Genomic DNA, 22051 nt, shown 5'->3' with positions numbered 1-22051 from the left:
GTACATAGGACACAAAGATAAATCAGCAGCAGACCTTGCCCTCGAATCTGTAGTCCAATAATTTAGGTACAAACCCCCAAAATCTCTGTTAAGTGGAAAATGTCTTCGTGTGTCAGGCAAATGTCTCAAGTTCATGCCTCCTAGCCTCCAGCATTTTTTAATATCTTCGAGAAAATTTTAAGTGATATTGTCATTTTTGGGTCAAGGTGACTGGTGCTGGTAGTTGAATTGGTCCGTTAGGCTGCCTGGGAGCCACATATTGGTACTGGGACTCAGTGAACCCCAAAGAAAGCCCATACACAGGCCCTATTCCACGCGGCGTGAGGGCAGATTGGGTATACTTGAAGGAACGTGCCCAGATTGAAGTGGGTAGCTAGAGCCGAGACTGGCCTCTGAAGCCTGGGAGGAAGGCAGGGATGGCACATTTAGAGCCGCATGGCAGGAGGTGGAGGGGACAGCACTAACAAGAGGATTCTCTGGGATTCACTCACACTGCCTCAGAAGATTAGAGGCTCGTTGGCGAAAGGCTTGAGCAGGGGAGAATGAGGTAGGTTCTTTTGGTTTGTTTCTTGAGACAGGGTCTCGCCATGTAGCCCAGCCTACTTCACCTTCGAACGTGCGGCCATCCTCCCGCCTCTGCCTACCTAGTGCTGGGACGACGTGAGTGTACCACCACGCCCTGCAAAGATAGAGCGGGCCAACCCGAGAAGTCGCAGGCCCTGAGACCACACCGAAAGCCCTGAGATGGCAGAGTCCGGCCGCCAGCGACAAATCGCCCACAGCGAGGCCAGCAAACCAACCGCTAAGGCGCCTCAGACAGGCCCGCCCACTGGGCCACACCCGAGTTCTCATTGGCGCCTATCACTTTCTCCTCGGATTGGCTACCTCTAGGATCAAATAAGCCGGCGATTGGATCTACTTCCGGTGACAGTAAACTGGGACCCGGAAGAGCCTCACTGACGCGGCTTTCCAAAACTCTTATGGATGCCCCAGAGGATGAGGAGGCATGAGCCGGGAGGCTTTGGGGGCGGGGCCACGTCAGGAGGAAGAGGCGGGGCTTGCTCCACCGGACTGCAGAGTGGGCAGGGGTAGGACTGGTTTCCTGCTGGAGGCAGGCCCACAGGAAGAGGGAAACTCAAATGGGGACCGGCCTTCCACCAGATCCAGAGCCTGGATCCTAGGTGCTACCCCCTGAGGGGCCGTGGTCACTTGCGAGCGAGGCCGGGCTTGGGAAGGTCGGGTTCTGAGTAGCCGGGCCGTGATGTGCGGGAGACTGCTATCCGAATGTTATTCGGTTCTTGTCTACCTGGCAGCATGAGGCATCGCACCCTAACCTCCAGCCCGGGCCTCTGGGCCTCTATCCCGTGTCCACGCTCTGAGCTGCGACTGGACCTGGTTTTATCTTCTGGACAGTCCTTTCGGTGAGTGTCTGAGCTTGGGCGGACCCTTCCCTGGGACGCTGACCCCCCATGCTGCCCACCGGGAATGCAAAGAGAGTAAGAATGTTGGGAGTGATGGATGAGGGAGAGCGCACTTTGGAGAATCAGCACTGGTGGTGAGCTCGTTACCTCCTGTATGAAGTAGATGTAGTGAGCGTACAGTGCTGTGAGGAGCAGTAAAAGTCAGTGGGGAAGCTGAGGGATGCAGCTCAGTGATGAGTGCTTGTTTTTCATGCACAAGGCTCTAGGTTCAGTCCCCAGTGCTTTTATTGTTGTTGTTGTTGTTGTTGTCACAAGGCTCTAGGTTCAGTCCCCAGTGCTTTTATTGTTGTTGTTGTTGTTGTTGTTATTATTATTATTAAAACATACTTTTTTTTAATTTTTCGAGACAGGGTTTCTCTGTAGCTTTTGGAGCCTATCCTGGAACTAGCTCTTGTAGACCAGGCTGGACTCGAACTCACAGAGATCCGTCAGCCTCTGTCTCCACCTCCCTAGTGCTGGGATTAAAGGCGTGCGCTACCACCGCCCGGCGAAAACATACTACTTTTACTTTATAACTAATAAATCGGTTTTTGGGTGGGACATTTGTAAGACAGTAGGGACTTTAAAGAGCCCAAGATGGGTGACTGAGTGCCGAAACTGTCTGCTGGGTGCTCAGGTGGAAGGAGCAAAGCCCAGCGCACTGGAGCGGCGTGCTGGCGGACCAAGTATGGACACTGACTCAGACCGAGGAGCAGCTCTATTGCACTGTGTACCGAGGAGACAAGAGCCAGGCCGGCAGGCCCACCCTAGAGGAGCTGGAAGCCTTACACAAGTACTTTCAGCTGGATGTCAGCCTGGCTCAGCTGTATAGCCATTGGGCTTCTGTGGACTCCCACTTCCAAACAGTGGCTCAGAAATTCCAAGGTGAGTACAAGGGGCAGGGATGGTAGCTTTTGAACATTGGTTAACTCACAGCTCTATAACAGCTTGCCTTCTGTAAAATGGAGATACAGGGCCAGTGAGATGGTTCAGCAGATAAAGACACTTGCTGGGCAAGCCTGATGACCTTGTGTTTAAGCCCAGAACTCACAGTGGAAGGAGAACCAACTACCAAAAGTTGTCTTCTGACCTCCACGCAGGAGCCAAGGCTCTCAGTATGCCCACACTCATAGACTCATGTTGATAACAAATAAAAAAAATTTACTTATTAAAGTGATTAGACTGGTACTTAGTACATTGCTGTTGTTAGTATAGTAATGATGATGTTTACCACCACAGTGAAATGATAAATGTAGGGGTCTAATCCTGGCCATGTGTCCTGGAGCAGGTGACGTCATTCATTCTGTCATTATATACAAGAGCGCATTTGCTCTTTGGGGCTATAGGAAGGTGGAAAATGGACACAGAGCCCTGCTCCTGTGGTGATGGCATGGTGTCATTTCTTCCTCAGTGGAATGGGGTGGGCACTCAGACCTCAGAAGATGCTACGAGGCACGAGAGGTCTAGCATTGATTTCTCTCCCTCATTCTCCTGCGTCTCCTTAGACACTCTAACTGTAGTATCTGTTGTGGAGGGATTCCAGGAAGCCAGTCCTTAAACAGATGTGTCTCCTACCCCTGCCTTTCCAATTTCTAGGTGTGAGATTGCTGAGACAAGACCCCACGGAATGCCTTTTCTCCTTTATCTGTTCCTCCAACAACAACATTGCTCGAATCACCAGCATGGTAGAACGGCTATGCCAGGCCTTTGGACCTCAACTCATTCAGCTTGATGATGTCACTTATCATGGTTTCCCCAGCCTTCAGGCCCTGGCTGGTGAGTAGGTCGGTCCTCCTGAGCACTTGGAAAGGAAGACATGTTCAGTTCTCCCCAAGCGACCTGCTCCTGTCTCAGAACTTCCCACCATCCCAACCCTGTCTCCATCCAGAACTATCCTTGGTCTGATCAGTCCCTTACAGCTCATCCTCGGATTTCATCCTGAAATACCAGCGCTTCACTAGTTGGCTGTTTGCCAGTGTATCCAGTACCTCATTAGGGAAACATCTGTACACAGTGTTCAGTAGCTTAGGGTTACAGGCATGTGATCTGAGACATACTGCCTAGATCTGAATCCTAACTCTGACCCTTAAAAATGTTGTTTAGCATGTGTGTGTTTCAGACCCGAATCTGTGAAATGGAAAATAATGCTACATATTCTGTCTGTCATAATCATGAGGATTGAATAAAGGGAGATAGATCCTGCATCTAGCAGAAAATAAGTGGAAAATTCAAGCTGTTGTCACTAAAGTGAACCCAGCTCACTTGTCCTATGAGGCAAGTGTATTGGTTAGCAGATGAAGTGCTTAGGAACTAAGCAGCAAGAAGCCTGCCTTGGTACATTCTCAAACGGGGTGTCTTTTGGTGCAAAGAAGGACCTTAAGTCTCTGCTCTTGGTCTTTGCTGGAAGGTGGTGGTGCATGCCTCTAATCTCAGCACCCAGAAGGCAGAGGCAGGTGGATCTCTGAGTTTGACTTAATTTATTTGTAGATTGGGAATATCAGTTTCTATTTGGAAGGGTTTGGGGGTAGATGAATTGATGGTGAGACATTGAAAGGAATAAGTTTAAGAACACAGGCACTACTGCCTCCACCTGAGAGATCCTATCTCCACCATGCCCTTTCTTTGTGTTGAGGGAGTAGGGGTCAGTAGGTGAGGAGGTAGCTAGTGTTTGCACGTATGTGCATGTATGTGTGCGTGTGCATGAATGTATGTGTCTGTGGAAGTCAGAGATCAGTGTCAAGTATTTTCCTCAATAACTTAGGTTTTGGGGTTTTTTTTTATTTTAAAAATATTGATGTTCTATGTATGAGTGTTTTGTCTGCATGTGTACATGTGCACAATGTACACATACCTGGTGCCGGCAGATGTCAGTAGACATCATGTCAGTAGGGTATCAGATCCCCTAGAATTGGAGTTACTGATGGTTGTGAGGCAGCATGTGGATGCTAAGATCTGTGGCCTGGTCTTCTGCAAGGGCAACAAGTGCTCTTAACTGCTGAGCCAGCTCTCTAGCCTACTTAGCCCCTTCTAACCCCTTATTGTTCTCTCTATAAAATATGCAACGTAATGGTGCTGTCCTTAGGATCCTTAAGTAAGCATAATGTGCTTTGCCAGTCAGTGTGTAACACACAGCTCTTGCTGTTATTATCATTTATTCATGAGTCTATTTTGTGAGTGTGTGTATGTGCAAGTACACACATCTTTTCAGACGTCAGTTCTTTCTTTCGGGGCGAGTCTCTTGTTTCATTACTGAGCTGCATATCCCAGCTAGCTGGCCTGTGAGCTTCCAGTGGATTCTCCTATCTCTGCCTCTCCTCTCACCTGAGCAGTGCTGAGATTACATTGGCTTCTAATGTGGGCTCTTAGGACTGGCTCAAGTCACTAGGCTTATGCAACAATTGGATTTACCTGCTGAGCCATCTACCGAACTTCTGCATCGGGTTTCTAGGCCATGGATGTGAGTGCTTCTTTAATAAAACTGGTGTTCCTCCAGAGCAGGAGTCCTCAGCCCCTGCTTCAGACCCCAATACAGAGGAGGTACTAAGAGAACATTTATGGGGACAGAACTCAGGTCTTAACTGTTTCTTTTCATATCCAACTGTCTAGTGACTCATAGAGAACAGTAAATAGGGAAGAGGTGCCTATGAAAGCATTGGAGTGAAGAGATATTATATACTAACCCGAGAACAGGAACAAAGTGAGGATACCTGACCCCTCCTTTCCTCTCTGCCCCCACAGGTCCAGAGGCAGAGCCTCACCTCAGAAAGTTGGGCCTAGGGTACCGGGCCCGCTATGTATGTGCCAGCGCCAAAGCTATCCTCAAAGAGAAAGGTGGGCTGGCTTGGCTGCAGCAACTTCAAGCGGCCCCTTATGAAGAGGCCCACAAGGCCCTTTGCACCCTGCCCGGGGTGGGCACCAAGGTGAGGCCCTAGAGAGGTAGGATATGCCCTTTCCCACACAATGAGAGTCGGAGAGATGGAAACAAGACAGACCTGAGTGTCCAGGGAAGCCTGGCTCCTGGAAGAAGTGCAGGAAGGACAAAAGAGTAACAAATGTTTTAGCAGAGATGAAAGAATCGAGTATAAAAGGGACTGCCCTTTGGATACATTTTTAGAAAGGCCCTTTGTGTCAGTGCGTTTATGTGCACTCCTGTGTGTGTTCAGAGATTTCCACAGGGAAGAACAGGGAAGTTCATGCTGGTTACTTTTGGGAAGACAAATGGAACAATGTTTCTAGTTTTCATTTTTTTCTTTTCTTGAAATTTCATGTGCTTCCAGAATGTTGTGTTGCTATCAGTAGATTTATCTAGCAGACAATTGAAATTTATAACTTACCTTTATTTTTTTATACTCCTCTGTGACTTAAAATGAATTTTCAGAACTGGATAGATGGCCCCAAAGGTTAAGAACACTTGCTGCTCTTCCAAAGGACCCATGTCAGGTGGCTTATAAAATGAATTTTTGGTGCTGGCCACCAAGCCTGACAGCCTGAGTTCAGTCCCTGAGACCCACGTGGTAGAAGGAGAAAACTGAGTCCCATAGTTGTTCTTTGGCTGCCCTCGGGACCCCTGCCCCACAAATAGATAAGAAGGTACAATTTTTAAATTTTTAAATGGATCTTCATTTAATTTTGAAGTTAAAAAAAAGTATTTTTTTTCTGTATTTGTGTATTTTGCCTGTATGTATGTTTGTCTACCACTTGCATGTATGGCTTGAGGAGGCCAGAAGAGGGTGTCAGATCTTCTGGAGTTACAGATAGTTGTAAGCCACCATGTGGGTGTTAAGAATCGAGCCCTGATCTTGTGAAAGAGCAGCCAGTGTTCTTAACTGCCGAGCTATTTCTGCAGCCCCACTGACTTAAAGAATTTTTTTTAAAGATTTATTTATTCACTATGTATTCTGTCTGCATGTACGCCTGCAGGCCAGAAGAGGGCACCAGATCTTGTTATAGATGGTTGTGAGCCACCATGTGGTTGCTGGGAATTGAACTCAGGACCTCTGGAACTGTAGGCAGTGCTCTTAACCTCTGAGCCATCTCTCCAGGAATTTTTAACGGAGCAGGGCAGTGGCGATGCATACCTTTAATCCCAGCACTTGGGAGACAGAGGCAGGTAAATCTCTGAGTTCGAGGCCAGCCTGGTTTACAGAATGAATTCCAGGACAGCCAGGGCTACTACCACCTGGCTCCTATTTTTCTTTCTTTGCTTTCTCTCTCTCTGTCTCTCTCTCTGTCTCTGTCTCTCTCTCTCTGTCTTTCTCTCTCTTTCTCTCTCTTTCTCTCTCATGTATACAGTGTTGTATGCCTGCACACCAGAAGAGGGCACCAGATCTCACTACAGATGGCTGTGAGCCTCCATGTGGTTGCTGGGAACTGAAATCAGGACATCTCTGTGTAACAGCCTGACTGTCCTGGTTTTGTAGATCAGACTGTCCTTGAACTCACAGAGAGCTGTCTGCCTCTGCCTCCCAAATCCTGGGATTACAGGCGTGTGGCACCACCACCTGACTGAGGCTCAGGTTTCTTAGCTCTGTAAAGAGTATGCTCATACCTTCTCCCCAGGTTATATGAGCGTATGGCCTACACAGGTGTTCACTCCAGAGCACATCTCCGTGAAGCTATTTTTAGAAGAAATGGGTAATTGCTGCATATTGACTGAAAAGGCAGAACAGTGCTACCTTGGTAGAAAGAGGAAGCAGATGGCTTTGGATGGTGGCCAGATCCTGCCATTCCTCCACACAACAGTTCTCTCTTTGTCTAAGGTGGCTGACTGCATCTGCTTAATGGCCCTTGACAAACCCCAGGCTGTGCCAGTGGACGTCCATGTATGGCAGATCGCCCAGCGTGACTACGGCTGGCAACCTAACACATCCCAGGCTAAGAGCCCGAGCCCTCTGGCCAACAAAGAACTGGGTGAGGAAAATGTGTGATGTTGGGGCGTTGGGCTGAGGTTGGAGAATCTCTGCATTCATAATCATCTCTCCCATACTCCCCATCTGAGGATGGAGGGCATGTGGATCAATTAATGTAGCCTCTTTAATTGATCCTTAGGAAACTTTTTCCGGAATCTCTGGGGACCTTATGCTGGCTGGGCCCAAGCAGTAAGTATACCTAGCTCAGACCCTAAAGGACTTCTCCCTCAGCCGTGCTTGACCCCTGGACTCTTCAGCCACCTATTTCCATGACTCCCCCTCCCACCCCCTCCCCAGTTTATTCTCCATTGACCCCAGCCTGACCTCAACAGCCCCTCCTTCCCTTAGACTCCTTATGCCCCTTCCCACAGGTGCTGTTCAGTGCTGATCTACGCCAACCAAACCAGGCTCGGAAGCCACCAGCAAAGCGCAGGAAGGGCTCTAAGAGACCAGAAGGCTAGGTAGGACCCAGGGGACAAAAGATGTCATTAGTATCTTTCCCTTTGTTCTCCACTCTCTTCTCTTTCCCCACCCAGTTTCACGCCAAGAAGACTGACCACTCCTACCTCAGAGGCCAGCACCCCCAAATCAAGCAGTTTTTACATCAGGGGCGAGGGAACTGTTTGAGGAAATAGGGCTGTCTTGTTTTATTTTCCCTTTATTACAAGAAGGAACAATAAAATAGAAACATTTGTATGGAAAATGCAATGAGGAGTGAGAGGGAAGGGGTGAAGAGGGATGGGGTAAGAAACTCCCCAGTTCTGGGCTGAGGAGGAAACAGGCTGCCCCCAACCCCTCCCATGAAAGAAACCCTGACTTCCTTGGTGTTCAGTCCATGGCCCTAGAGCTTGGGGGTGGTGCAGGGGGCAGCTCCGAGCCTGGCTCCACACAGCAGTCTCGGCAGCAACAGCCAGCTGCTGGCCCTGTGTGGAGAAGAGAGCAGAGGTGGCTGTGGAGCGGCTCCAGCTCCAGCCTTCATGGACCACCTGTCCCCACCCACAGGACCCTGGTGCTTACCCCCAGCCGTTGGTGTCAGCAGCTCCCCGTGGCTAGCTGTCTGTCCCTGCCCCTCCTGGCTGGTGCCCAGCTGCAGCTTCCTCATGTGCCGAACCACAGCCGTGGCATTGAAAGCTTGCTGTGGAAAAAGAGAAGGGGGGACTGCTGAAAGAGTGCCTTGAGGGCGGTGGGTCTGCAGGAGTCTCACATGTTACTAGTGACTCCCTAAGTCCTCCAGAGAAAACCCTATAAGGCCTCACTAAATTATATTCGGTCTTACATACAAGCACATGTATAAAGTATGTACAAAGGAATTCATAGTCCTGTAACAGACAACATAACAATGTGTCAAGCACAGCTCTGAGCACACTGCATGGTTATTCATTTAATCCTCACAAAATTCTGTGAGGTAGCACTTTTTATTTGGTTTTGGCTTTTTGTTTTTGTTTGGTTTTGTTTTTGTTTGGTTTGGTTTATGGTTTTTCGAGATAGGGTTTCTCTGTAGCTTTGGAGCCTTTCTCAGAACTCCCTCTGTAGACCAAGCTAGCCCCAAACTCACAGAGATCCACCTGTCTCTGCCTCCCAAGTACTGGAATTAAAGGTGTGCACCACTACCCCCCAGTCCCAAGTACTGAGATTAAAGGTGTGTGCCACTGCACCTGGCTCTGGCAAGCACTATTAATAGCATTGATTTCTTTTATTTTTTTTTTTAAATGGGTTGTCATGTAGGCCAGGCTGTCTTCCAGTACTACCTCTATCACCTGAGTCCTGGGACTATAGGAATGTGCCACCACCGTGCCCAGTTTTAATGTGATGCTAATGCTCCCACCCAGGGTTTTGTGCATGCTAGGCAATCACTGCCAGCTGAGCTATATATTCACCCCCGCCCCCTTTTGAGGCAAGGTTTCACATAGCCCAAGCAGACTGACATCACCCTCCCCAAGTGCTGGAATGGCATTAATTCTAAAGGAGAAAACTGAAGTGCACAAAGGTTAAATAATTTACATATTTGTTTCTTTCATTTTATATTCCTCTTATCCACCTAGATGTCATACATGTCTCTCAAGTTCACCATGTCTAAAACTAAACCTTCTCAAGACATGTTTCTGCTCCTATGTTCAGTATCATGGTCCACATTGTCCCCAGCCAGAAGGTTGGGGCAGCCCTTAACATCTCACTCCCTCAGTATGTCACCCATCTTTTCTTTCTTGTGAGTCTACCTCCTGCTGTCAATCACTCTGTTCTTCTTGCTGCTTCTGAGTTAAGCCCCACTATCTGCTGCATCTCCGAAGCCTCCCAGACTTCCTTCCTTGCCTTCTCTGCATCCCCAAAGCAGATCCTTCTTCAGACAGGTTCCTGCTGTCAGTCTTTCTGGGACCATCCTCTATAACAGGTGGGTGCCCCACTGTAGCATGCAAGGATCTCAGTGACTCCTACCAGCTTCTACAGCCTAGGCTCTTGATATTTAGTTCCCCTAGTTCCTCCAGCCCCTCTAATTCAGCAGGCTTAACACTCGGCCACACTCTCTTACCTAGGCCTCTTTGCACCCCTGGTCCCTCTGCCTCAGGCATATTCTCCACAACTGGTTAATTACTAGTCAACCAACAGATCTGTGACCACCTCTCTGACCCTTCTTGGGTTCCATGGGCTATGAATCCTGGAGAGTAGGACTGCCCCTCTAGAGATGGACTTTAGAGGTCAAGTGGCCTCTAAAGTCCAGAACAAAGGAGATTCTTTGGAAAGCCTCCCTGGGCATGTCAAGCCCCACTATCCTGCTTACATTTGGTACTGGGTGCTGTGTAAATTGAATGTAGGGAGGACCAAGGATTAGGAGTATATGCTCACCTTCCACTTGCTCTTGGCAAAGTTCTTCTTGATCTGCTCGCTCACTGACTGGTGGATATTCTTATCCAGAGCTGTATCTCCTGCAATCCTAGAGTGGGAGGGTATGCAGCGGGCTGGAGGCAGGCCTGGGGCTCCCAGGTCCCACCCTAACATACCATTTGGAGTGGGAACTCTCACCATGGGTGTTGCAAGGCTTGCTCACAAGTGAACCTCTTCTCCGGGTCTTTCTCCATCAAGTGCCGTATGAAATCTTTGGCTGAAGCCCCAAGACAAAAGTAAAGATGCAGCATGACCATGCCCATGGACACTCCCAAGACAGTGCTCAGTCCCTCTGATCTCACCTGGCAACAAGGCCTACTCTGCTTATGCATCACCTCACACACCCCAGCCTCCTCGAGAAGAATCCACTCAGTACACTCACACTACTCTAATGTGTAAACCACTGTGTAGCTATCACCAGCTGGGACATGAAATGGGAGATGGAAGTGTGCTGTTTAAGCCTCAGGGAAGTCAGCCTTAGGGGAGTTATTTTTGTAAAAACTCTATTTGAAGACTGAATGAATGCCTACAGATCTGTCAGATTAGGGGCCAAATAGAGGGCACCTAAGGTGAAACATGATATTAGCTTCTAGTCTGGGGACTAGGAGATATGACAGAAGACAGACAGTGGGAAGACCCCTAGAGCAGATGAAGAAGGCAAAAGACCCAATACCAGAGTCAGAGATGTCGTCCCAGTAAGGAGAGTCAAACTCATACTCGGCCTTCAATATCTGTTCAAAGAGTTTGGCATCATTTTCATCGTAGAAGGGCGGGTAACCACAGAGCCTGGGCAGAGAAAAACGCATTGTCATGTCAGCTTTAACTCGTTGACTTGGGGTTGGAGCTTTGGGACAGCGCCAAGAACCAGTCTGGCCTCTGTCCCTTGAGCCTACTGTCCTAAGCACCTTTGTGTTTGACATTCTACCCACACCTAAATTGTCTGGATCCTTTACATCATTCAAAAGCTGTTCAGACCAGCCTGGTCTACAAGAGCTAGTTCCAGGACAGGCTCCAAAACTACAGAGAAACGTTGTCTCAAAAAATAAACAAACAAGAAAAAGCTGTTCAGATGTCACCTCCACAAAGAGTCCTTAACTATCCAAAATGACATCTGTCCCCATCTCCTACTGTGCTTGGATTTTCTTCACTGATTTAGCACGTGACAGTATTTTATAGATTCGTTTACTCATTGATTCTATGTGTCAACTTTCTCTCTTTGTTTTTTGTTTGTTTGTTTTTGTTGTTTTTTGAGACAGGGTTTCGCTGTAGCTTTAGAGCCTGTCCTGGAACTAACTCTTATAGACCAGGCTGGCCTCAAAATGGCAGAAATCCACGTGCCTCTGCCTCCGAGTGCTAAGATTAAAGGTGTGCACCACCACCGCTCAGCTCTGTGTCAGCTCTTAAGGGCAAGCACTTGGTTTGGTTTGCCTTCTGCTAAATGCTTGGTGTTTACACAGTGCTGGAAACACTTGTCATTTTGTGTGTTTGTATATGGATATTTTGCCTGCACGTAAGTCTATGCACCATGTATATGAACCCACAGAGACAAAAGAAGGCACCAGATTCCCTGGAACTGGAGGTACACATGGTTGTAAGCTACCATGTGGGTGCTGGGTCCTCTGGAAAAACAGAAAGCACTCCTAACCACTGAGCCATCTCTCCATACCCCTGTTAGTATTTAGCTGGTAGCTATAACTACAGAAGGAGGGAACAAAGGAGGGAAGACAACTCTAGACACAGGCTACCTTAACTGTGCCCCCACTTACAGGATATAGGCAATGACCCCTATGGACCAGCAGTCTACGGCCTTGCTGTAGGGCTTCTGGGCCAGGACCTCAGGGGCTGTGGAGGGAAGGGGACATGGTGGTGACTAATGTCTGTCCTGCAATTCCTGGCTCCTTCCTCACCCCCAGCCCCAACCTAGAGCCCTTCGCACCCACGTATCCTGGAGTCCCACAGGCTGTGGACAGCACACTGCCTGGGTCCTCCATCTTGGAGAGGCCGAAGTCGGAGATCATGATTTTGGAGTCTTCATCCAGGCTGTAGTACAGCAGGTTCTCTGGCTTGGAGGGTGGGAAAGAGGAGAAGGGGCAGTCAGAGGTAGCCAGAGACTGTCAGCATTGTCTGCTTCTGCTAGGTCCATTAGCAGCTAGCTAGCAGGCAGTTGTGCAGGACCGACACAGGCAGTGTGTTCTCGGCTAATGCTGAGTACAAAGCCAGTCTGACATACACAAAACAAGTGGCAAAAGCCTGAATCCTAGCTATTCCAGTGGCTGAGTCAGGAAAATGCAAAGTCCAAGGCTTGCCTTGACAACAGTCAGTTCAAGGCCATCCTGGACAGTTTAGAACTTACCTTAGAATAAAAAGTAAAAAGAGTCATGGAATATGTGTAACAGGAAGGCAGAAGGGGGACTAATTGAAGAAGAAAGGAGAGGAGGGGACATGGGAGAGAAAGAAAGTATAGTGACACCTATGTGTGAAGATGCCATGATGAAACTCGTGACTTCGTGTGCTCACCTAAAAAACTGCTAACAAAGGAAAAGCAGTGGGATAGAGAAAAGGCTTTGGGGGGCATTTGGGCATGTAGGTAGAGCACTTGCCTAGCATTATACGTAAGGCCCTAGGTAAAAAAGCGATGCCAAAGAACCCAAGGAAATTCTCTAAAGGTCACAAGTTTTAAAAAGGAAGATTGTAGGAAGGATTTTCTTAGACCTCAGAAACCTTACAGAAATCCCCAGTGCTACCAAAAACAAAAACTTTTTTACCTCCTATACTGGACCTCGAGTAAGTACCTGACTGATTTTAACCATACCACATAATCAGCCTGGCCATTCTGAGCAAACCAAACCCACTTTATAGATGAGTAAACTAATGCCTTAAGAGGCAGTGATTGTCCCAACAGCTGGTCAGGGCATGGCTACACTTCAGACCAAAGCCTGTTGTATCCCAGAGCCCTTTCATTCTAGACTGGAGGATATTTCTTTCCCCCCTTTCTTTCCCTCCTTCCTTCCTAACTTCCTTCTTTCCTTCTCTCCTTTCTTTTTCCTTTCTTTCATTTGTTTTTTTGTTTGTTTGTTTTGGTTTTATTTATATTCAATTTTTGAGACAGGGTTTCTCTGTGTAGCCCTGGCTGTACTGGAACTCACTCACTCTGTAGACCAGGCTGGTCTCAAACTCAGATCTGCCTGCCTCTGCCTCCCAAGTGCTGGGATTAAAGGCGTGCCCCGCCACACTTGGCTCGGACTGAAGTGTATTTCAGTGTAAGCCCCTATCCATTTTTCTGAAGCTTTGCTGTCCTACTTGTTCTCTACAAAGAGTAAGTAGGATGCTTCATTATCAGAAAAGGACATGTATGTTGTTAAGGTAAAATAATAGCCCAGCCCACTTTTTTTTGTCCCTGTCTGACCTGGAATAAAGGAGTTGGCTTAGTGGGTCCCAAGAAGTTCAGTTTGCAAATGGGAAACTGAGGCTCCAGTGAAGGGCCGAGAGATGCCCAAGGGCAGACAAGGCAAGTTAGCAGGGCTCCCCTCCTCCCCCTGGTGCACAGTTCACTAGGCCCCTCAGAGCTCACCTTGAGATCCCGATGCACGATGCCCAGGTCATGCAGGTACTTGACAGCATCCAGCACCTGGAAGATGAGGCGGCTGGCATCCCTTTCTGTGTAGAATCCTTTCTCCACAATGCGGTCAAATAGCTCCCCACCTGAAACCCTGCAGCAAGGGACAGGAAAGTCTGGCCAAGAGAATAGGGCAGCAGAGAGAAGAGTAGGGATGGGCAGACAGGTCACTCACAGCTGCATGATGAGGTAGAGGTGGCCCCCACTCTCATAGATGTCATCCAGGGCTACGATGTTGGGGTGCTTAATCCTAGAAGGAGAAATGAGGTGATTCAGAGTTTAGGATGACTCGCCCACTCCCCAGCACCTGCAACCAGGGCAGGACACCAAGGTTCTGGAACCCACTGGGGAAAAGCTGGTGCTAGAAGGCCAGAACAGAAGAGCAAGCACTGGGCTCTGATATCAAACAGACCTGGATCCAAATGCTGCCACTGCCCAGACATCTGGGTCCAGATCCTGCCTCTGCCACATGCTGCTTGGGAGCTAGTATTTTCACTCTGCAACTCTGATGGGAATGTGGCTTCTAAGTTTCCCGTGTTACCTCTTTGTCAGCTCCTCTACCCAGAGGTCACTTCCAAGGAGAGGGAATGTCTATCTAATTCAGCTCTATTCTAGCACCAGGTACAGAGTTGCTTGTAATGTTGAGTAGAATGTCACCACTCTGAGCCCGAGTGTCTTCATTGATAAAAGACAAGTAACAGGCCTTCAAAAAGTCACATGAAGATTACATGACATAAGGCAAGCAAGGTGCTTGGTCAGTCAGTGCCCCACAGATGAGCCAGTAGCAATTGGCCTTGGTGGTAAGAAAAACCTGGCTCTCCCATAGACTTTCTGTATAACTTTGGGCAAGTCTCTTGCCCTTGCTGGCCTCATTATCTCACCCACCCAGATAAGGGAAATGAAGTAACCATCTCCTCTGTCAGAGTTAGGAAATGGGAGGCACTGAAAGCAAATGGTTGCTATAAGCTTTGCAGCATGAGGAGGTGACCTGTCAGCATGAACATACCAGTTGGTTGCTAATTTAGTCAGGGGTCAACAAATAATCTGCTTTACTCTATGGGAGACGCTTAAGTGGGTAGAGAACCATATGGGTGGTTGACCTTGAGACCCTATGAACAGATCATCCTCTATAAACAAGCCCTGGCATCTCAGTTTCATCTGGGAGGTTAGTTCTGCCAAAAAGAAGTTCTCATCCTGTGAGGCCCTAAAGTCAAAGGATTTCTAAAGCAGGGGAATAAGGGGCGGGGGATTAATACAGGGCCCACACACTTGTGCAAGACGGCGATCTCATTCTCCATGCTGCCCTCTTTGCCCTCCAGGGCCTTCTTGGCAATGCATTTGATGGCCACCAGCTTCTGAGTCCTCTTGTCTTCTGCCAGGATTACCTCTGAGAAGGCACCCCTGTGAGATAGAGGTTTGCAAGGTGAGGAGCTACAATCCCAGCTTCCCTTGCTCCGCTATAGCCTGCCTGACCGCCTGTGTCCTTCGCTTTTCTTCCCCCTGGCTCCAGAGGTTGTCACATAAGCCAGACCTGGCCAATCAGAGTTGTCTGACCCTTGACTCAATAACTGGTCACATACGTGCCCATTTCCTGGCACTGTACATGAGGTACTCTCCTAGTAAGTTGCTAGGATGTAACCCTGGAGTCGATGGCAGATAACTTTGTCAGAGTCTGCTTCAAACTGAAGCCAACCAAAGGAAGCCAAGCTGGAGAAGTAGACAGTTTTCTGATAGTATGTGAGTCAACTGGGCCTGAACTCTACTCCTGTGATATTTGATTGTGTGTGTGTGATCGATTTTTTTTTCTATTAAAGTCAGTTTGAGTTGTGGGTAATTTAATGCCCTTTAGAACCTCAGAATTAAACCATTGCCTGAGAATGTTTTGAAATGCAGTCTCAGGTCTCACCCACCCCAGACTTCCTATCAAATGCTGCATTTTAACTGGTCTGTGCCTAATTTGTATGCTCAGTGAGTTTAAGAGGCAGGGGTTTATCCCAGACTCATAGCAACAAATAAATCCATCCTGGCACTCACTGATCAAGGAGAATCTGCATCTTGTTCTCCCTGGGAAAATAAGAAGTCCTAAGTCAGAATTGCGCCCCTCGAGGCATTCCAGTCATCGAGGATAACTAGTGACTGATCACTACACTGGTTTCCATTCTTGGCTCCCCAATTTCTTTTCTTTTCTTTTCTTTTTTTTTTTTTTTTGGTTTTGTTTTGTTTTGTTTTTTGTTTTTTTTTTTCAGATTCATTTGCTTTGAGGGTTTTGTCTGCATGCATACCTTGTGCCCCACAAAGGTCAGAAGATCTAGAGTTATAGATGCTTGTGAACCACCATTGGTGCTGAGAACTGAACCTATTCCTCTGCAAGAGCAACTAGTGCTCTAACTACTGAGCCATCTCCCCTGCACCTATGGCCAGCTTTAAATGCCTTCCTCTATCCTGTAAAATGACCTCTTGCCTCCTTAGCCTGTTCTCAAGGCTTTGCTTTCTCTGCCCCTTTCCATCTCTTGCAGCTTCAACTCCTCCCAGCCCTAACTCTGAGCTCCAGCAGACTCTGCCTCTTTCTAAGGCAGCCTGGCCTCTGAGCCTTTGCATGCATTGTTCCCCCTGCCTTGAGTTACCTTCCTTCTTCCTGGCAAGCATAAGCCTGTCCTGTCCATCTTACCTTTCAACCTCTAGGTCTCATGTCTCCTTCAGGGAGTGTTCTCCAGCCAGAAGAGACTTCTCGGCCTCTACAGCCTCAACAAGAGCATAATATACATCTACCTGTCATTTTGTGCTTGTCTGTCTGTCTAAGACCAACTTGTAAAGGGAAGAAACCTGGGTTGAGTTAAATTTGGATTTCCACCATCAAGAATAGCCATGCCCAGCCTCAGTTTCCAAACCTAAGCCAGAATACCTGTTCTTGGCAGCAAGCTAGATAAATGACTTTTATTCTCCTGTACTTCCTTCTCTTCATAAGGGATCTTTGACTGTACGAGAGAGCCCCCCCCCCATCTTATCCACTGTCGGCCCCAAACAAAAAGCTGGACTAGCCTACGTCATGCCACAGCCCTGGTCTGCTCCTAAAAAAAAGGGAAGTGCTGGTCAACTGGTCAGAGGAAGCACCACCCCAGACTCAGCCTCTCCAGCCATCAGACCCAAGAGTGAAGCCCTTCCCAGTTCCATCCCTAGCTCAAATATTGCTCCCCCACCCCACCCCCACCCTGAGACTCACGTGCCCAGCACATCTCGGAAGTCATAAATGTCCCTAATGTCTTCTGCTTGCTTCCACCTGGGGCCTTCCACTGCCCCTGGCATGGCCCACTGCCCTCCAGCCACAGCCAGGGCTCCTGGAAGGGAAACAGAGGGAGAGATTCAGAGGGCATAGCCTCTGAGAATCTATTGCATGTCCCATTACTATCCAGCCAGCACGAGTTCATTCATTCCTTGACTGCTCATTGACGTAGTCATTCAGTCTTCACCAGTCATATGTTCATTCAACAGCATCTGTTCGAAAAGTCTTATGCCTAGAAAAAAATCATTCCTGGTAGCAGCAAAATTCTCAGTATTCATGCATTCCTTCACTTCATTCTCCATTTTGCCTCAGTCTTGAATCATAACACCCAAGGAAACCCTCCTCTCAAGAGAGAGCAGATAAAACCATAGAGCAGCTAGGAGCAGCACCCTAGAGGAACCCTCTGCCCAGAAGCAATGATGCCCCAGTCTCATCTTGGAAAGGGTTGGGGTGTCCTCTCCCTCCTCCTTGCCGCTCTAGCCTCTCGGAAATCAGGTTTCCGGCAGCCTGGGCTTCCAGCAATATCTCAGCCACGTTTTTAAATAGCTCTTTCTCACTGTTACCAGGGCAACATCAGCCACAGCTGGAACTCCCCAGGCCTACCCCTCCTGACTCCTGTCTGTGTCCCAGCAGCCTGAAAACTGGTCCCACCCATCCTCTCTTGGTCTGACCTTATGTATTTTGGACCTTTCTCTAGACTTCTCTGTCTCGTCCTACAAGAGGGGGTGGGTTCTCTCCCCATATATCATGTAGAAAATAGGAAAGTGAGGTTGGAGATGGATAGGGTGAATCCAAAGTTGTCCAAGAGACACCCAGCCGTGGTCCCAGCTAAGCTGGCTAAGGGCAGAAGCTGTCTTTTGTTGATCCTGGAGAAAGCTAAACTGGGGATCACTCAGAAAATAATCTCTCGACATCCCAAAATCACAGAGGATGAAACCAAATAGAGCCCCTTATGCGCCATAGCTCTGGGAAGATGCCCTCCTTCTGTTTCCTCAGAGAAAGAAGGGAAGGCACCCTGAGAAGGACTGCCCACTCCTTGATTGGGACCTTACTCCCCAGCATTGGCCAGCCAGCCAGCCATCCCAGGGCCAAAGGAGCCAATGGTGAATTTAAGAAGTAAAGTCCGGCTCACCTGCAGGCCAGCACTAATGACCCTCATGGTTCCACACTGCAACAGATATCAACATCAGGAATTCTGACTCTTGAGCCCAAACACCTGCATCTAGACCCAGCATACTGCACACCATGACACCTGATTATATGCATATACCCAGGCATCAGCATACATGTTGATATATACAGCCCTCAGGCACCCCCATGCTCTCACACATACGTGTTTGTACAAACACCCTCACCCAGACCCCTTACACTCCAACTGATTCAGTGCACACACGAACAAGGTGGCATCCATTCCCACATACCAGACTTGGCAACTTCAATCCCATCTACACCCTTCAGCTCCACTGCCCAGTGCCCTACACAGCAAACCAAGCCTTAACTCTCTACCTAACTCTAAACACCCTCAAAACAGAACCAAACCTCCCCCAACTCTGACTTACTACATTGCAAGCCAGACACCAGTGTGTGCGTGCGTGCATGTGTGTGTGTGTGTGTGTGTGTGTGTGTGTGTGTGTGTGTGTGTATCCTTGAATACCATATGCAACAAAATATGAATTTCCAGACACCCTTACACACTGAAGCACATGCCTGCTTCAGGGAACCCCTTACGTACCCTCCTCCCCCATCTACACTTCCAAATGCCCACGCCCTTCCAGTCCGGCCTTGTGCTTGGACATGCGCGCGCATACACAGCCCCCCTCCCCACCCTGTTCTGACACTCAGGCAGTATCCCCGGAGGTCACCTAGCACCTGATGGGCCTGGGACGGAGGTGGGAGAGAAAGGCCCAGCGCTATTCAGTCCAGGGTTCAGGCGCCCCTCCCACCCTTGGGCTTCAGTACCCTGTGGCCGTCGCGGACAGAGCAAGGCAGACCCTGGCTGTACCTGCGGCTGCCCCGCGTCGGGGCTGGCTGCGAGGGGCCGAGGTGGCCGGTGCGGAGCTCCCTCCGGGTCTGTGCCTGGTCAGCCTGCCTGCTCAGTCGCTGGCGCTTGGCTGGGGCTTGGCTCTCTCGGCCCGCCTGCGGCTCTGATGTCAATGGAGGAGGAGCCTGAGGCAGAGGACCTGGGGATTGGGAGTTGAGGGGACGGGCGCTCTGAAGAAGGGCCCCACGATTCCACTACAACCCCTGCAACATACTTCTTGCCCTTTGGTCTTCAACAGGACTCTTGTCAGCGGAGACAAGTGCGGTTCAGAGATGTCTTGAAATCAGCGATTGGTCAGAGGCAGACGGTATTCAAACCGACAATTATGAGATGCCAGAGGCTAGTCAATTTGACCCCGGAGTTGCTTTCAGAAGAGTTCTGGTACCTCCCTTAGGGTTCTTAGGCTTCTAGCCCCTCTGTCCCCACCCTCTAGTGATTAAAGGGAGCTGGGCCCATGGAAGGTTCAGAAGACTAGGAAAGGGCTGGTGAAATAAAGAGCTGCAGGATCCCATTTGATTGGCAGGTAAACTGAAGCCCCAAGTCAGTGGAAACAGAGCGGCTCTGCTCCCATACACTTGCAAGTACTGCTCAAAGGGACCAAGGGAGAGAGGTAGGATGGGGGAGGTGGAGTTAAATCTGGCTCCTTAGGGAAGCTGGCCTAAGAGGACCACAGTGCCATGTGACAGACCCTTGGCTAGGAGCCAGAATGGGGAGGGTGGAGCAAATCTGCTCCCGGTGCTGCAGGCTCCAGGCCAAGGGACATGACCCGACTTGGTTTAAGCAAGACTCTTTGGGAATAAATTGAGCTCAGGCTAGAGGGGGAAGCAATGGCAGGAACTTGAGGTGGGTATGTCCTAAAGCCAGGCAGGGAGACATTGGTTCCCAACATGACCTACCTACCACACCGCTCACTTCTGGATCCAACATTTATTTCTCCCAGTGTGACTGTCCATTGTCCTGGAGTAGTCAAGCCCAGGAAGATTGCTAGAAGGCTGATCTGGCCTCCCTTACCACGCTGTACCTTCGGAAGCCTCAGTTTCTTCTCTGATATGGAATTATTGACGACTGACTCAGAATTCTTTTAAGAGTTCTGTGTAGGGGACTGGAGAGATGGCTCAGAAGAGCATTGCCTGCTCTTCCAAAGGTCCTGAGTTCAATTCCCAGCAACCACATGGTGGCTCATAACCATCTGTAATGAGGTGCCCTCTTCTGGCCTGCAGGCATACATGCAAACAGACAGAATATTGTATACATAATAAATAAATTTAAAAAAAAAGAGTTCTGTGTAATGGATTTGCAGTACTTAGACCACTAGTTCAGAACAAGCTGGGATGGTGGCTCACACAATCTTAGCTGGCTGGGGATGGTGGCTCACACAATCCTTCAGAACAAGCTGGGATGGTGACTCACAGAGGCAGAAGTTGATACATTATCAATTGTTCTAAGCAAGCTGGTGAGATTCTCCTTTGAGGGCAGGGAGGAAGGATGTGCAGATGGCTTAGGGTGTGGGTACGCTGCTCAAGCACACAACCCGAGTTCAAATCCCCAGAACCCATGTAAAAAGCTGGAGGGGGCTGTGTGCTCCTGTAATCCCAGAACTATGGGGAAGTATGCTGCCAGTCTAGCTCCAGGTTCAGGAAGCAACAGTGTCTCAAGGCAGGGAGTGATAGACCACAACCCTTGCCATCCTCCTCTGGCTTCCATGGACTTGCACACTCACATACACAAATACACACACACTCACACACATACACAAAGTAAAACTTGAGAACAAGATTCAGTATAAACCAGAGCTCAAAGACAAGACCTGACCTGACCAAGGTCAGATACTAAGGGGCATTTTTTTAACTATTTTTTTAAAGATTTATATATTTATTATGTGTACAACATTCCTTCCATGTATGCTTACATGCCAGAAGAGGGCACCAGATCTCATTATAGATGGCTGTGAGCCACCATGGGGCTGCTGGGAATTGAACTCAGGACCTCTGGAAGAGCAGTCAGTGCTCTTAACCTCTGAGCCATCTCTCCAACCTAAGGGGCATTTTCTTACCTCACATCTCAGTATCTTGGGTTTCTTACCCACTTCTGACCCAGGCCCAAACCTCTATTTTATCAGCCATCCAACATGCCGTTGAGCTAGAGAGTAGTGTTGATACATTGTGTTTATTTCTAGAACAACAGTACTGGATGATAGGGTATCCCACTGAGGGCTGGTACAACTTTTCTTTAAAAAAAAGATTTACTTACTTTTTCATTTACATCTATGTGTGCTTGCCAGTATATGTGTGCACCACGCTCATGCAGGGGCTCTTGGAAGCTGGAAGAAGACATCTGATCATCTGGAACAGGAATTACAAGTGGTAGTGAGCCACCATGTGGGTATTGGGAAGCAATCCTGGGTTCTCTGCAAGAGCAGCAAGTACTCTTAACTACTGAGCCACTGTCCAGTCCCAACATGTACAACTTTTATGTTCTTACACTTTTCCTGCTTTTAAAGCTTTTCTGGGGGCATTTAGGTGTTATTACTTTTAAAAAAAAATTACTGTATGTGCATGTGTGCACGTTCAGAGAACAACTTTAGGAGTTGATTCTCTCCTTCTACCATATGGACTCCAGAGATCGAAGATCAGACTGATAAGTTTAATAGTAGATGCCTTTTAACTATTGATTCATCTTGCCTCACTTTTTCTAATCTTTATTTTTCTTTGCTTTTTTTTTTTTTTTTTTTTTTTTTTTGGTCCGAGACAGGGTTTCTCTGTGTAGCCGTGCTTGTTGCAGAACCAGGTTGTCAGGCTGGCCTTGAACTCACAGAGATCTGCCTGCTTCTACCTCCTTAGTGCTGGAATTAGAGGCATGTGCCAC

At 48.5% G+C, this 22051-nt stretch overlaps 2 protein-coding genes across 6 annotated transcripts; one reads left to right on the top strand and one right to left on the bottom strand.

Annotated features, from left to right (window-relative positions):
- The first annotated feature begins 919 nt into the window (after positions 1 to 919).
- Ogg1 (8-oxoguanine DNA glycosylase) lies at positions 920 to 20436 on the top strand. Of its 5 annotated transcripts, XR_015737463.1 has the most exons (9): positions 1036 to 1421; positions 2098 to 2345; positions 3057 to 3236; positions 5199 to 5380; positions 7220 to 7370; positions 7509 to 7558; positions 7741 to 7830; positions 19425 to 19567; positions 20127 to 20427. XR_015737463.1 is itself a non-coding variant. In XM_048438589.3 (8 exons), the coding sequence occupies exons 1-8, from the start codon at positions 985 to 987 to the stop codon at positions 7828 to 7830; spliced, it is 1029 nt and encodes a 342-aa protein (XP_048294546.2). In that variant the 5' UTR covers positions 920 to 984; the 3' UTR covers positions 7831 to 8072. The 5 variants fall into 5 exon arrangements, 4 of the variants coding, with proteins under 4 accessions (XP_048294546.2, XP_087760561.1, XP_087760562.1 ...); XM_048438589.3 differs by lacking the exons at positions 19425 to 19567; positions 20127 to 20427 and adding an exon at positions 920 to 1004 and having other exon boundaries at positions 1314 to 1421; positions 7741 to 8072; XM_087904435.1 differs by having other exon boundaries at positions 19425 to 20436.
- On the bottom strand, positions 7992 to 19284 carry Camk1 (calcium/calmodulin dependent protein kinase I). The gene is made up of 12 exons (XM_048438585.3): positions 19148 to 19284; positions 17086 to 17200; positions 15135 to 15266; positions 14041 to 14115; positions 13821 to 13959; positions 12186 to 12312; positions 12016 to 12091; positions 10923 to 11035; positions 10388 to 10466; positions 10211 to 10298; positions 8387 to 8504; positions 7992 to 8292 (listed from the first exon to the last, which is right to left on the bottom strand). The coding sequence occupies exons 2-12, from the start codon at positions 17166 to 17168 to the stop codon at positions 8198 to 8200; spliced, it is 1125 nt and encodes a 374-aa protein (XP_048294542.1). The 5' UTR covers positions 17169 to 17200; positions 19148 to 19284; the 3' UTR covers positions 7992 to 8197.
- Positions 20437 to 22051: the final 1615 nt, after the last annotated feature.

This window comes from Myodes glareolus, chromosome 3, assembly GCF_982192425.1.
Source record: "Myodes glareolus chromosome 3, mMyoGla1.1, whole genome shotgun sequence".
NCBI classification, from domain to species: Eukaryota; Metazoa; Chordata; class Mammalia; order Rodentia; family Cricetidae; genus Myodes; species Myodes glareolus.
The sequence above is the reverse complement of the archived record's forward strand: the minus strand, read 5'-3'. Positions and strand labels throughout refer to the sequence as shown.

What these genes read in the sequence shown, in the direction of transcription:
- Ogg1 (XM_087904435.1), top strand. Translation starts at nt 1,285, where the DNA reads ATGTTATTCGGTTCTTGTCTACCTGGCAGCATGAGGCATCGCACCCTA. An exon ending in TGCCCGGGGTGGGCACCAAG is followed by an intron (nt 5,381 to 7,219) that starts GTGAGGCCCTAG and finishes TCTTTGTCTAAG; the next exon opens with GTGGCTGACTGCATCTGCTT. An exon ending in TCTGGCCAACAAAGAACTGG is followed by an intron (nt 7,371 to 7,508) that starts GTGAGGAAAATG and finishes ATTGATCCTTAG; the next exon opens with GAAACTTTTTCCGGAATCTC.
- Camk1 (XM_048438585.3), bottom strand. Translation starts at nt 17,168, where the DNA reads ATGCCAGGGGCAGTGGAAGGCCCCAGGTGGAAGCAAGCAGAAGACATT. An exon ending in TGGGACTCCAGGATACGTGG is followed by an intron (nt 12,092 to 12,185) that starts GTGCGAAGGGCT and finishes TTCCCTCCACAG; the next exon opens with CCCCTGAGGTCCTGGCCCAG. An exon ending in GGACGACATCTCTGACTCTG is followed by an intron (nt 10,467 to 10,922) that starts GTATTGGGTCTT and finishes TTGGGGCTTCAG; the next exon opens with CCAAAGATTTCATACGGCAC.